We start from the raw sequence: 12,241 nt of genomic DNA, 5'->3' as shown, positions 1-12,241 counted from the left end.
TTAAGAAAACGTGAAGTGAGTTGCAAAGAAGAAGAAAAATAAATTTAAAAAGAAAACCAAGAAGAAAATTAAAATTGAAAGTTATTTTCATTGCAAAGTCTATTACATAGTCCATTTTTATGAGCTTTGATGAAAAAAAAAACTTTTTTTTTGTTGAAATTCCTTTAATCGGCAAAGAGGGTTTGAGTTCCCCAGTGTGTATGTGTGTGTGTACATGTGTGAGTGAGTGTTGCCAACAAGAGTGGTAGAAGAATTTTGTTGGCCCTTTTGTTGAAAACATAAAAAGAAATTAGGGGTTGTTTTTTGTCGATTGTGAATTGTTGGAAAACGGAAAGCTGTGTTGTCAACTATAAAGAAATAGAAAAACGCGCTAATATTTAAATTAAAAAACGCTAAATAGGAAAAAATAAAATAAAAAAAAATTGTTAACAAAAAAATAAATAAAAAAAAATTAATTTTAATACGTTATATTATAATACCCAAATGCTTCTGGAAATTTTTAGTGTACATGAGGGTGAGAAATTCATATCAAAATATTTATAGAAAAATTACCAAGGATTTCGAAAACAATGTTAATTTAGAGATCGACTGATAAGATTATTAGTATTTTTTATTATACGACAAAAATTGTTCCAAAGTGTTCCAAATTTCTTCTGTGCGAAATGGGTTTCACAAAAAGTGTTCTATAGAAAATATCTGAATTAGTTTGGTACAGACAAAAATGTTTTTCAAAAAATTGATTTAATTTTTTTGTATAGAAAAAATCGGAATTAATTTTTTTTGCATAGAACAAAAATAGGATTTAATTTTGTTTTCGTATAGAATAAAATTTGAAATGCTTTTTTCCTATAGAAAAAATCGGAATTATTATATTTCGTATAAAAAAACAAAATTGGAATTATTTTTTTTATCGCAATTAATGTCTTTCGTATATATAATTTGTATAAAATTCTGACTTGTTCGAATATGAAAAAATTCTAAAGACTCTTTGATTAATTTTTTCTATAGAAAAACAATTGTTGAGACCCTTGGGTCGACGTTTTCTATAGAAAAAAATTGTTGAGACCCTTAGAAAAAGTTATTGAGACCCTTGGGACTGAAAAAAAAAAAATGTTGAGAACCTTGAGTCCATTTTTTCTATAGAAAAAAAATTGTTATGACAATTGGGTGGATTTTTTTTCTATAGAAAAAAAAATTGATGAGACCTCAGGGTCGACAAAAATTGTTGAGATTTTTTTCAATAGCAAAACTTTAGCTGAGACCTTTGGGTCGATTTTTTTCTATAGAAAAAAATTGTTGAGACCCTTGGGTCAATTTTGTATAGGAAAAAATTCTAAAATTTTTTCGTTTAAAAAATCGGAATTGGTTTATTTTTGGTATATAAATAAAATTCAGAAATATTTTTATTCGTATTGAAAAATATTCGGAATTAATTTTTTTAGTGTAGAAAAAAATTCGGAAATATTTTTTTTCGGATTCGGAATTAGCTTTTTTCGTATAGAAAAAAATTCGGAATTATTTTTTTCGTGTAGAAAAAATTCGGAATTAATTTTTTTCGTGTAGAAAAAATTCGGAATTTATTTTTTTTTCGTATTGAAAAAAATTCGGAATTCATTTTTTTTCGCATAGAAAAAAATTCGGAATTAATTTTTTTTCGTATAGAAACAAATTCGGAATTAATTTTTTTCGTATAGAAACAAATTCGGAATTATTTTTTTTCGTATAGAAAAAAATTCGGATTTAATTTTTTTCGTATAGAAACAAATTCGGAATTAATTTTTTTCGTATTCGGAATTAATTTTTTTTCGTATAGAAAAAAATTCGGATTTAATTTTTTTCGTATTCGGAATTAATTTTTTTTCGTATAGAAAAAAATTCGGAATTAATTTTTTTCATATAGGAAAAAAATTCGGAATTAATTTTTTTCATATAGGAAACAAATTCGGGATTAATTTTTTTCATATAGGAAAAAAATCGGAATTAATTTTTTTCGTATAGGAAAAAAATTCGGAAATAATTTTTTTCGTATAGGAAAAAAATTCGGAAATAATTTTTTTCGTATAGGAAAAAATTCGGAATTAATTTTTCTCGTATAGGAAAAAATATTCGGAATTAATTTTTTCGTATAGAACCAATATTCGGAAATAATTTTTGTCGTATAGAAAAAAACTTGAAACTAATTTTTTTCGTATAGAAAAAAATTCGGAATTAATTTTTTTCGTATAGAAAAAAAATCGGAATTAATTTTTTTCGTAAAAAACGCCACATTGGCATCACTGTTCTTTTGTGTGTTTGTGTGATGTAATGTGTCTTGCGCTCTAAATTTTTGCCATGGAACGTTTCACCTCACTCGTCGTCACGTCTGGTGTCATTAATTCGTCCTGTGGACTATGTTGTTGCCGACTCTGTTGTTGTTAGGAGAAAATTTAATAGATTTTTTGAAAAAAACCAACAACAAAAACCTGAAAATGTTATTAACTCCCAAATAAGAAAATAAATAAAAGCGAAAATTGCAAAGAAAGAAATAAAAAACGCGCTCCTTTACATACCAAAACAGAACTGCCAGAATGTGTCAGCAAGTCAGCTAGCCACCCACCCAGCCAACACCACCCACCACCATTCCTTCATTGGCAATTTCCCTCTCTCTTTTTCTCTGGCGGAATTTTCTAACTAGCCTCCCTTCCACACTAAGTGTGGAAGAAAATCAATACATTTTTATCCGACTTTGGATAAAAATAGCTTAAAGCAATCAAATCAACAACAACAACAAACGTCACTTTGTAAAGCAACAACAGCAACAAAAAACTGAACTTTGTTCGAAAAATAAAATGAAATCACAGTTGTTGTAAATGAAGAACAATCTAAACACGAAAACCATCCCGCCCCTCCCTGCTGAACTAGTAAGAAATTATGACATATTCTAATGCCCCCTTCTCATCCGCCGGCCCCCATATTGCAAACCTTATTTATACGAAAAAGGGGGCTGGTGGCATATCCTTTGCGTGCCAAACCAATGTCGCCAAAACTGAAATTTTATAGAAATGATGAATGAAATGAAAAACGAGTGACCTAACCACGACGTCAATGAAGTTGGGGGGTGTGGGAGGAGGAAGAAAATGAAATTCAAATTTATATTTGGTGCCAACATTAATTAATAATTCATTCATTAAAATAATTGGCTACAAAATACACAGTTGACGTTATAAAGGGACCGCAGGACAAAATTTGTAGGTAAATTTCGATTTCTATAAAAAAAGAGGTGGGTCAATTTTTCTATAGTAACAATTTGGTGAGAACTTTTTGATACCCTTTGGTCGATTTTTGACTATAGAAAAAAAATTGTTGAGACCCTTGGGTAAATTTTTCTTATGAAAACAAATTGTTGATATCCTTTTTTCTATAGAAAAAATGGGCCCTTGGGTAAATTTTTTGTATATAGAAAAAATTTGTTGAGACTCTTGGATTGATTTTTCTGTAGAAAAAAATTTTTGAGACCCTTAGAAAAAGTTGTTGAGACCCTTGAGTCCATTTTTTCTATAGAAAAAATAATTGTTGAGACCCTTGGGTCGATATTTTCTATAGAAAAAAATTTGATGAGACCTCAGGGTCGACAAAAATTCTTGAGACCATTGTGTGGATTTTTTTTTCTATAGCAAAACTTTAGCTGAGGCCCTTGGGTCGATTTTTCTATAGAAAAAATTTATTATATCCTTGGGTCGATTTTTTTTATAGAAAACAAATTGTTGAGACCCTTGGGTCGATTTTTTTTTGTAGAAAAAAATTGTTGAGACCCTTGGCTCCATGTTTTCTGTAGAAAAAAATTGTTGAGACCCTTAGAAAACGTTGTTGAGACCCTTGGGCCGAAAAAAATTCTTGAGACCCTTGGGTCGATTTTTTTCTATAGATAAAAATTTGATGAGACCTCAGTGTCGATTTTTTTTCTATAGCAAAACTTTAGCTGAGACCCTTGGCTCGATTTGTTCTATAGAAAATAATGCTTATATCCTTGGGTCGATTTTTTCTATAGAAAAATATTGTTGAGACCCAGTTTTGGGTAAATTTTTTTTCAATAGAAAATAAAATTCGCTGAGACCCAGTTTTGGGTCAATTTTTTTTTAATAGAAAAAAAATTCGCTGGAGCCCAGTTTTGGGTCAATCTTATTTTTCAATAGAAAAAAATTCGCTGAGACCCAGTTTTGGGTCGATTTTTTCTATAGAAAAAAAGTCGCTGAGACCCAGTTTTGGGTCGATTTTTTTCTATAGAAAAAAAGTCGATGAGACCCAGTTTTGGGTCGATTTTTTTCTATAGAAAAAAAGTCGATGAGACCCAGTTTTGGGTCGATTTTTTTCTATAGAAAAAAAGTCGATGAGACCCAGTTTTGGGTCGATTTTTTTCTATAGAAAAAAAGTCGCTGAGACCCAGTTTTGGGTCGATTTTTTTCTATAGAAAAAAAGTCGCTGAGACCCAGTTTTGGGTCGATTTTTTTCTATAGAAAAAAAGTCGCTGAGACCCAGTTTTGGGTCGATTTTTTTTATAGAAAAAAAGTCGCTGAGACCCAATTTTGGGTCGATTTTTTTCAATAGAAAAAATTCGATGAGACCCAGTTTTGGGTCGATTTTTTTTTCTATAGAAAAAAATTCGATGAGACCCAGTTTTTGGTCGATTTTTTTCTATAGAAAAAAATTCGATGAGACCCAGTTTTGTGTCGATTTTTTTCTATAGAAAAAAATTCGATGAGACCCAGTTTTGGGTCAATCTTATTTTTCAATAGAAAACAATTCGCTGAGACCCAGTTTTGGGTCGATTTTTTTCTATAGAAAAAAATTCGCTGAGACCAGTTTTGGGTCGATTTTTTTCTATAGAAAAAAATTCGCTGAGACCAGTTTTGGGTCGATTTTTTTTTTCTTAAAAAAAAAATCGATTTATGCATGTCCGTCTGTAGATGTTAAATTGAAAACAAAGTACAGGTCGCATTTATGATCCGATTTGGATGAAATTTGGCACAAGTCACTTATTTGGCCCAATGGCGAACTCTATTGAAATTGAAGAAAATCGATTAAGATTTAGATATAGCTGCCGTATATAGTTTCGTCCGGTTTGGGGCACCAAAGTCCCTATATATCTTTCAATTTCCACGAAATTTAGCATAGAATCGGCTCAGATTTAGATATAGCTCCCATATATAGTTTTGTCCGATTTAAGATAAACGGGTCACCAAAGCCCCTGTGTATCTTTCAATTTGCACGAAATTTGGCATAGGGTACTTACTTAGGTCCAGAATGATGTGTGCTAAGTTTCGTGAAAATCGGTTCAGATTTAGATATAGCTCCCATATATAGTTTTGTCCGATTTTATGTAAATGGTGCACCAAAGTCCCTATATATCTTCCGATTTGCACAAAATTTTGCATAGGGTACTTACATAGGTCCAGAATAATGTGTGCTAAGTTTCGAGAAAATCGGCTCAGATTTAGATGTAGCTCCCATATATAGTTTTGTCCGATTTTATGTAAATGGTACACCAAAGTCCCTATATATCTTCCGATTTGCACGAAATTTAGCATAGTGTACTGAATTGAATATAGAATGATGTGTGTCAAGTTTCGAGAAAATCGGCTCAGATTTAGATATAGCTCCCATATATATTTTCATCCGATTTAGGGTAAATGCTGCACCAAAGTCTCTATATATCTTTTGATTTGCACGAAATTTGGCATAGGGTACTTACTTAGGTCCAGAATAATGTGTGCTAAGTTTAGATATAGGTCCTATATATAGTTCTGTACGATTTTATGTAAATGGTGCACCAAAGTCCCTATATATCTTCCGATTTGCACGAAATTTTGCATAGTGTACTAAATTGTCTCCACAATGGCGTGTGCTAAGTTTCGTGAAAACCGGTTCAGATTTAGATATAGCTCCCATATATAATTTCATCCGATTTAGGGTAAATGGGCACCAAAGTCCCTATATATCTTCCGATTTGCACGAAATTTGGCATAGGATACTGCATTGAGTCTAGAATGATGTGTGTCAAGTTTCGGAGAAAATCGGCTCTGATTTAGGTACAGCTCCGATATATATTTTCATCCGATTTAGGGTAAATGGTGCACCGAAGTCCCTATATATATTTCGATTTGCACGAAATTTTGGCATAGGATACTGCATTGAGTCTATAGCCAAAGTGGTGAAGGGTATCATAGAGTCGGCCCAGTCCGACTTTACTGCTTTCCTTACTGGTTTAAATTTGAATTTGTTTTTTTTAGAGCCCCAGTTTTGGGTCGATTTTTATAGAAACATTTTTTGTTCCATTTTCCATTTTTTCGGTGTGACCCTTCAGGGTGGATGGATTTTTTTGTATAAAAAATTTGCTGAGACCCTTGGATGGATTTTTTTCTATTTAACAAAATTTGGTAGGACCCTTCAGGATCGACTTTTTTCGAAACCTATTTTTTCTGCAGAAAAACCTCGATGAGGTTCTGTTGGTTCGCTACAGAATGACCCTTGTTTTATTTAAGTATGACATGTCGATTATTAAATAAAACACACACTGCGTACTCTTCTCTCTAGCCCTCTCTTTGCCTAAAGGACCTTAAAAGCCAGCCATCCACAGCCGAACAATCTGATATAAATCTTTTTTTTTTTGTAATCCATGTGACGTCTGCTGTTGTGACGGTCGCATAGACGATGCCTGTTAATATCGATTTAAATATTAAAAACAACTTAACTCCTCAACGTTTATATGTTATCCCCTCTCTCTCTCTCTTTCTGCTTCTCCCTCCCTCACAGTGCCACAATGTTTAAGTGAATGAAAGTGTGTTCGTGTGTGTATCAATAAATTGAAAAAATTTTAAAAAAGTATGTCGTTGATGACGATAAACGAAAATCGAAATTAAAAGTGAAAACATCCTCCACTCCTTGTCTAACAAAAAAAGTTTGAAAAGGAAACAACAAATATTTTGAAATAAAAAATAAGTTCTCAAATTACACAAGGCAACCAAGAGCAGATCAAACATCAACTAAATGTTCTGATTGCATATTCAAATAACAGCAACAACAACAACAACATTGCAGATTTATCATTTTTTTGTGCTGGAACAAAAATTACAATAACAACAACAAAATTATCATCAAACAAATAACAACAACAGCAAAATGAAAACCCGTCTGGTTTCTCTAACATATCGCGGTTCGGCTTCGGTCGATCCGCGCTACTCAGCCGCAATGCTGCCGTGGACTATAAACGATATTCGCTCAACGGAAAGTTATTCGAAGGTAAGTGGGCCTGGTTTTTTTTTTTTTGCTTGCATATTTTCCAATTGAACTATTCGCAATTTTTATTTGAACTTTGGAAAAAAATCCAATTGGGAATTGAGAAGGGGCTATGAAATTGCATTTTGTAGAAGAATGTGTTTTTATTTATTTTATAAAAATATCTTTTACTAGCAAAGTACCCGCTACTTCGTATCCGGAAAGAGAATACAAAAATATATATTTCATATGGAAATCGTGAATACCGTATAATATTTTGTACTATTGTTCCGAATTCCATCTCTATTCCTACACCTAATATCAAGTTTATTACCACTTAGGATTCTTCATACACATAAGCAATATTTTCCGAAATCTCTCTCTTATTTCCATTACACAGATTAATACCAGTAAGGAAAGTAGTAAAATCGGACGGGGCCGACTATATGATACCCTTCACCACTAGGTATTCAATTGATGAATCCTAACAGACGTCGCATTTTTAAAGGACCAGTAAAATTAAATTGGATCAATAAACATGTCATTCTGCAACCGATACTAACTTTTTCATTTGGTCAGATATAGAAGCTATATCCAAATCTGAACCTCTTTTCAGAAAATTTAACACACATCATTCTACACCTAATTCATTACGCTGTGCCAAATTTCGTGCAAATCGATAGATATATACGGACTTTGGTGCACCATTTACCCTTAATCGGACGAAAATATATATGGGAGCTATATCTAAATCTGAATCGATTTTCACGAAACTGAACACACATAATTCTAGACCTAATTCATTACGCTGAGCCAAATTTCGTGCAAATCGATAGATATATACGAACTTTGGTGCACCATTTACATAAAATCGGACGAAAATATCTATGGGACCTATATCTAAATCTGAACCGATTTTCAGGAAACTTAACCCACATTATTCTAAACCTAATATAGAACGCTGTGCCAAATTTCGTGCAAATCGAGAGATATATAGGGACATTGGTGCACCATTTACATTAAATCGGACGAAAATATATATGGGAGCTATATCTAAATCCTAACCGATTTTGCCCAATTTCAGTAGGGTTCGTCCTTGGGCCAAATAATTGACCTATGCCAAATTTCATCCAAATCGGATCATAAATGCGACCTGTACTTTGTTCACAAAAATACATGGACGGACGGACACGCGTAAATCGACTCAGAAAGTGATTGTATGCATATTCTCAAAAGGAACCCTGTGTCTATCTCGTTTCCTTTTGCCTGTTACAAATAACAGTAATCTTAATTCCACCAATGTCCAAATTGTACCAAATTTAGTATTTTTTTTTACAAAGTTCGAAATATACCTCAATCCTGCTTTCAAATAGTAATCGTAAGTCCAAATGTAAGAATTGCAGCTCTGTCTGTTCACTAAATTGTACCAGATTTGGTACCATTCGGTACTTTTGCTACACTGCCCTAAGTAACCTAAGTTGCAACTTTCAGGATTCATCAAAGTCATAATTGTACTAAACATTGTGCTGTTCGTACCCTTAAGTACGAATTTCCAAAACTACCTCAGTCATGTACTCCAATAATAACCTTAAATTCACATTTAAAGATTCCAGCTCCATCTGTTCTCCAACATCCAAATCCAATTTCACACTGCAACAGTAATTCCAATCATATATTTCAGAATCCCAGCCCTATCTGTTCGCATAGATCCAAATCATATCATATTTAGTACTTTTCGTACTTATGAGTTCGAATTTCCAACACTGTCTCAATCCTGTGCATTTTCAAAATTATCTCCATGTCTCATCCTACATTCCAACCTTAGTTTTAATTCCAAATTTTAGAATTCCCGCTCACACAAAACGAATATGGTATATTTAGTACCATTTAGTACTTCTCGTATCTATAAGTATAAAAATTCCAATAATACCTAAATTCTGTAATTTTCATTCCAAATTTAAGTTTTCCATCTCTATACGTTCACTGAAATCTAAATTGTACCAAATTTTGTACCATTTAGTACACATAATGGCAAATTTTCAAAACAACCGACATATCTTAATCCTGCACTCCAAATTTCAGAATCTCAGCCCTATCCGTTCACGCAAAACCATTTTTGTAAACTATTTGGTACCATTTAGTACTTTTTGTTTCTATAATTAAGACGTTCCTAAACTATGTCAATCCTACACTCCAACATTAATTTTAATTCCAAAATTCTGGATTCCAGTTCTATCCGTTCAAACATAATCAAGTTGTACCAAATATAGTACCATTTAGTACACATAAATACTATGCTTCCATATCTCAATTCGATATTCCAACAGCAACGATTATTCCAAATTTTAGGTTTCCAGCTCTCTCCGTTCACCCAAATCAAAATTGTACGAAATCTAGTGCCGTTTAGTACTTTTTGTACACATAAATACGAATTGCCAAAGATGTCTCTATAGCTCAATCCTCAACAGTAATCTTTATTCCAAATTTCAAGTTTTCAGCTCTATCCATTCAAGCAAAATTCAAATTGTACTAAATTTAGTATCATTTTGTACTTTTCATACCAATAAGTACGAATTTCCTAAACTACCTCAATGCTACACTCCAACAGACATTTTAATTGCCAATTTCAAGGCTCCTGTTCTACCTGTTCCACTAAATCCAACTTGCAACAAATTTAGTACCATTTAGTACTTTTCGTACACATAAGTACGATATATATACAAAGCTACATCAATCCTGTACTCTAAATAGTAATCCTAATTGCTATTTTCTGGATTCCATCACTATACGCTCAACGCTAAATGCAAATAGTACCAAATTTAGTACAATTTTGTACTTTTTATACACTTAAGTACGAACTTCTTAAACCATTTCCATACATCAACATCCAATTCCCAGCCTAGCTCTATATATGTTCAAAAAATATACAATTAGAACTAAATTTAGTAAAGTTCAGTACTTTTCGTACACTTATGGGTCGAATTTCCGAAAAACCCATTTGTACATCTTTCGAACTTTCCGTCAGTGACCCATTATCAAAACAAATATTTTTTCGAAGAAATCACAATTCGTTGATTAAAAACAATATCGTCTTTTTTCTCTCTGGATCCTTCGATAACTATATCCCCTCCCACATTTCAAACTTATTATGTACTTCCCACCATCTCCATGCATACTCATAAGGTTTGCATGTGTGTTGGTGAAATGCAAAGCGAAAGAAAACCAGGGTGCGCAAAAATTCGCTCGCGAATAATTCAAATACATTCGAATAATTCAAAATACATTCTTTTCGTTGTGTGCTCATTTTACGAATGAATTTATGGCGATAAACCATCTTTACCAAACGCGCATTCGTCAAAGAATGTTCGCACACACAAATAACAAACGAGTGAGAGCACCCAACAACGATCGTTCGTTTCGTTTGGTGGTTGAAATTATTTCTGACATTCTCTCACGAATGAAAACAAACATTTCTGAATTCTCGCGAATGTTCAAAACACAGCAACAATAATAACCAGTAAGGAAAGCAGTAAAGTCGGACGGGGCCGACTATATGATACCCTTCACCACTTTGGGTATATTCAACAGATGAATCATAACAGACGTCGAATTTTTGAAGGACCATTAACATGAAAATGGATCCATAAACATGCCATTCTGTAACCTACACTAAAGTTTTCATTTGGTCAGATATAGGGTTGCTTCTTACAATGGGACAAAATTATATAAAGCAATGTAAAGGAAATGTATTATAGTAACTACAGTTCATTGTACCAATTGTGTGGAAATCAGACAAACTTTGGGTCTTTAGTGCACAATTTACACACACTCGGAAGAAAAAATATATAGGAGCTATATCTAAATCTGAACCGATTTTCACGAAACTTAACACACATAATTCTAGACCTTATTCATTACGCAATACCAAATTTCGTGCAAATCGAAATATATATAGGGACTTTGGTGCAACATTTACATTAAATCGGACAAAATTATATATGGGAGCTATATCAACATCTGGGCCGATTTTCAGTAAACTTAACACACATCATTCTAGACGTAATTCATTACGATATGCCAAATTTCGTGCAAATCGAAGGATATATAGGGACTTTGGCGCACCATTTACATAAAATCGGACGAAACTATATATGGGAGCTATATCTAAATCTGGACCGATTTTCTCAAAACTTGGCTGACATCACTCTAGGCTCAACTCAGTACGTTATGCCGAATTTCGTGCAAATCGAAATATATATAGGGATTTTGGTGCACCATTTACATGAAATCGGACGAAACTATATATGGGAGCTATATCTAAATCTGGACCGATTTTCACGAAACTTGGCAGACATCATTCTAGACCTAAATGATTAGGCTGTACCAAATTTCGTGCAAATCGAAAGATATATAGCGACTTTGGTGCACCATTTACATGAAATCGGACGAAACTATATATGGGAGCTATATCTAAATCTGGACCGATATTCTCGAAACTTGGCAGACACCACTCGAGGCTTAATTCAGTACGTTATGCAAAATTTCGTGCAAATCGAAAGATATATAGGGACTTTGGGGCACTATTTACATGAAATCGGACGAAACTATATATGGGAGCTATACTAAATCTTGACCGATTTTCACGAAACTTGGCAGACATCATTCTAGACCTAATTCATTATGCTGTACCAAATTTCGTGCAAATCGAAAGATATATAGGGACCGTTTACATTAAATCGGTTAAATATATATATGAGAGCTATATCTAAATCTGAACCGATTTTTCCCAATTTCAATAGGGTTCGTCCTTGGGCCAAACAAATGAGCTGTGCCAAATTTCATCCAATTCGGATCATAAATGCGACCTGTACTTTGCTCACAAAAATACATGGACAGACAGACAGACAGACGGACGGACATGCATAAATCGACTTAGAAAGTGATTCCATGTATATTCTCAAAAGGAACCATGTGTCTATCTCGTTTCCTT

The 12,241-nt window shown here is 33.0% G+C and overlaps 1 protein-coding gene across 1 annotated transcript in view; it reads left to right on the top strand.

The window, feature by feature from the left end:
* The first annotated feature begins 7,155 nt into the window (after positions 1-7,155).
* The window catches only part of LOC133325651 (TBC1 domain family member 1), a 78,844-nt gene continuing 73,758 nt past the window's right edge, over positions 7,156-12,241 (top strand). The window contains exon 1 of the mRNA XM_061534373.1: positions 7,156-7,275. Coding sequence (XP_061390357.1) covers positions 7,156-7,275 — 120 coding nt within the window. The remainder of the gene's footprint in view (positions 7,276-12,241) is intronic.

This window comes from Musca vetustissima, unplaced genomic scaffold, assembly GCF_032173495.1.
Source record: "Musca vetustissima isolate MV318-11 ecotype Yass unplaced genomic scaffold, APGP_CSIRO_Mvet_v1 utg9499, whole genome shotgun sequence".
Lineage (NCBI taxonomy): Eukaryota > Metazoa > Arthropoda > Insecta > Diptera > Muscidae > Musca > Musca vetustissima.
This window is presented reverse-complemented; position numbering and strand designations above follow the sequence as displayed.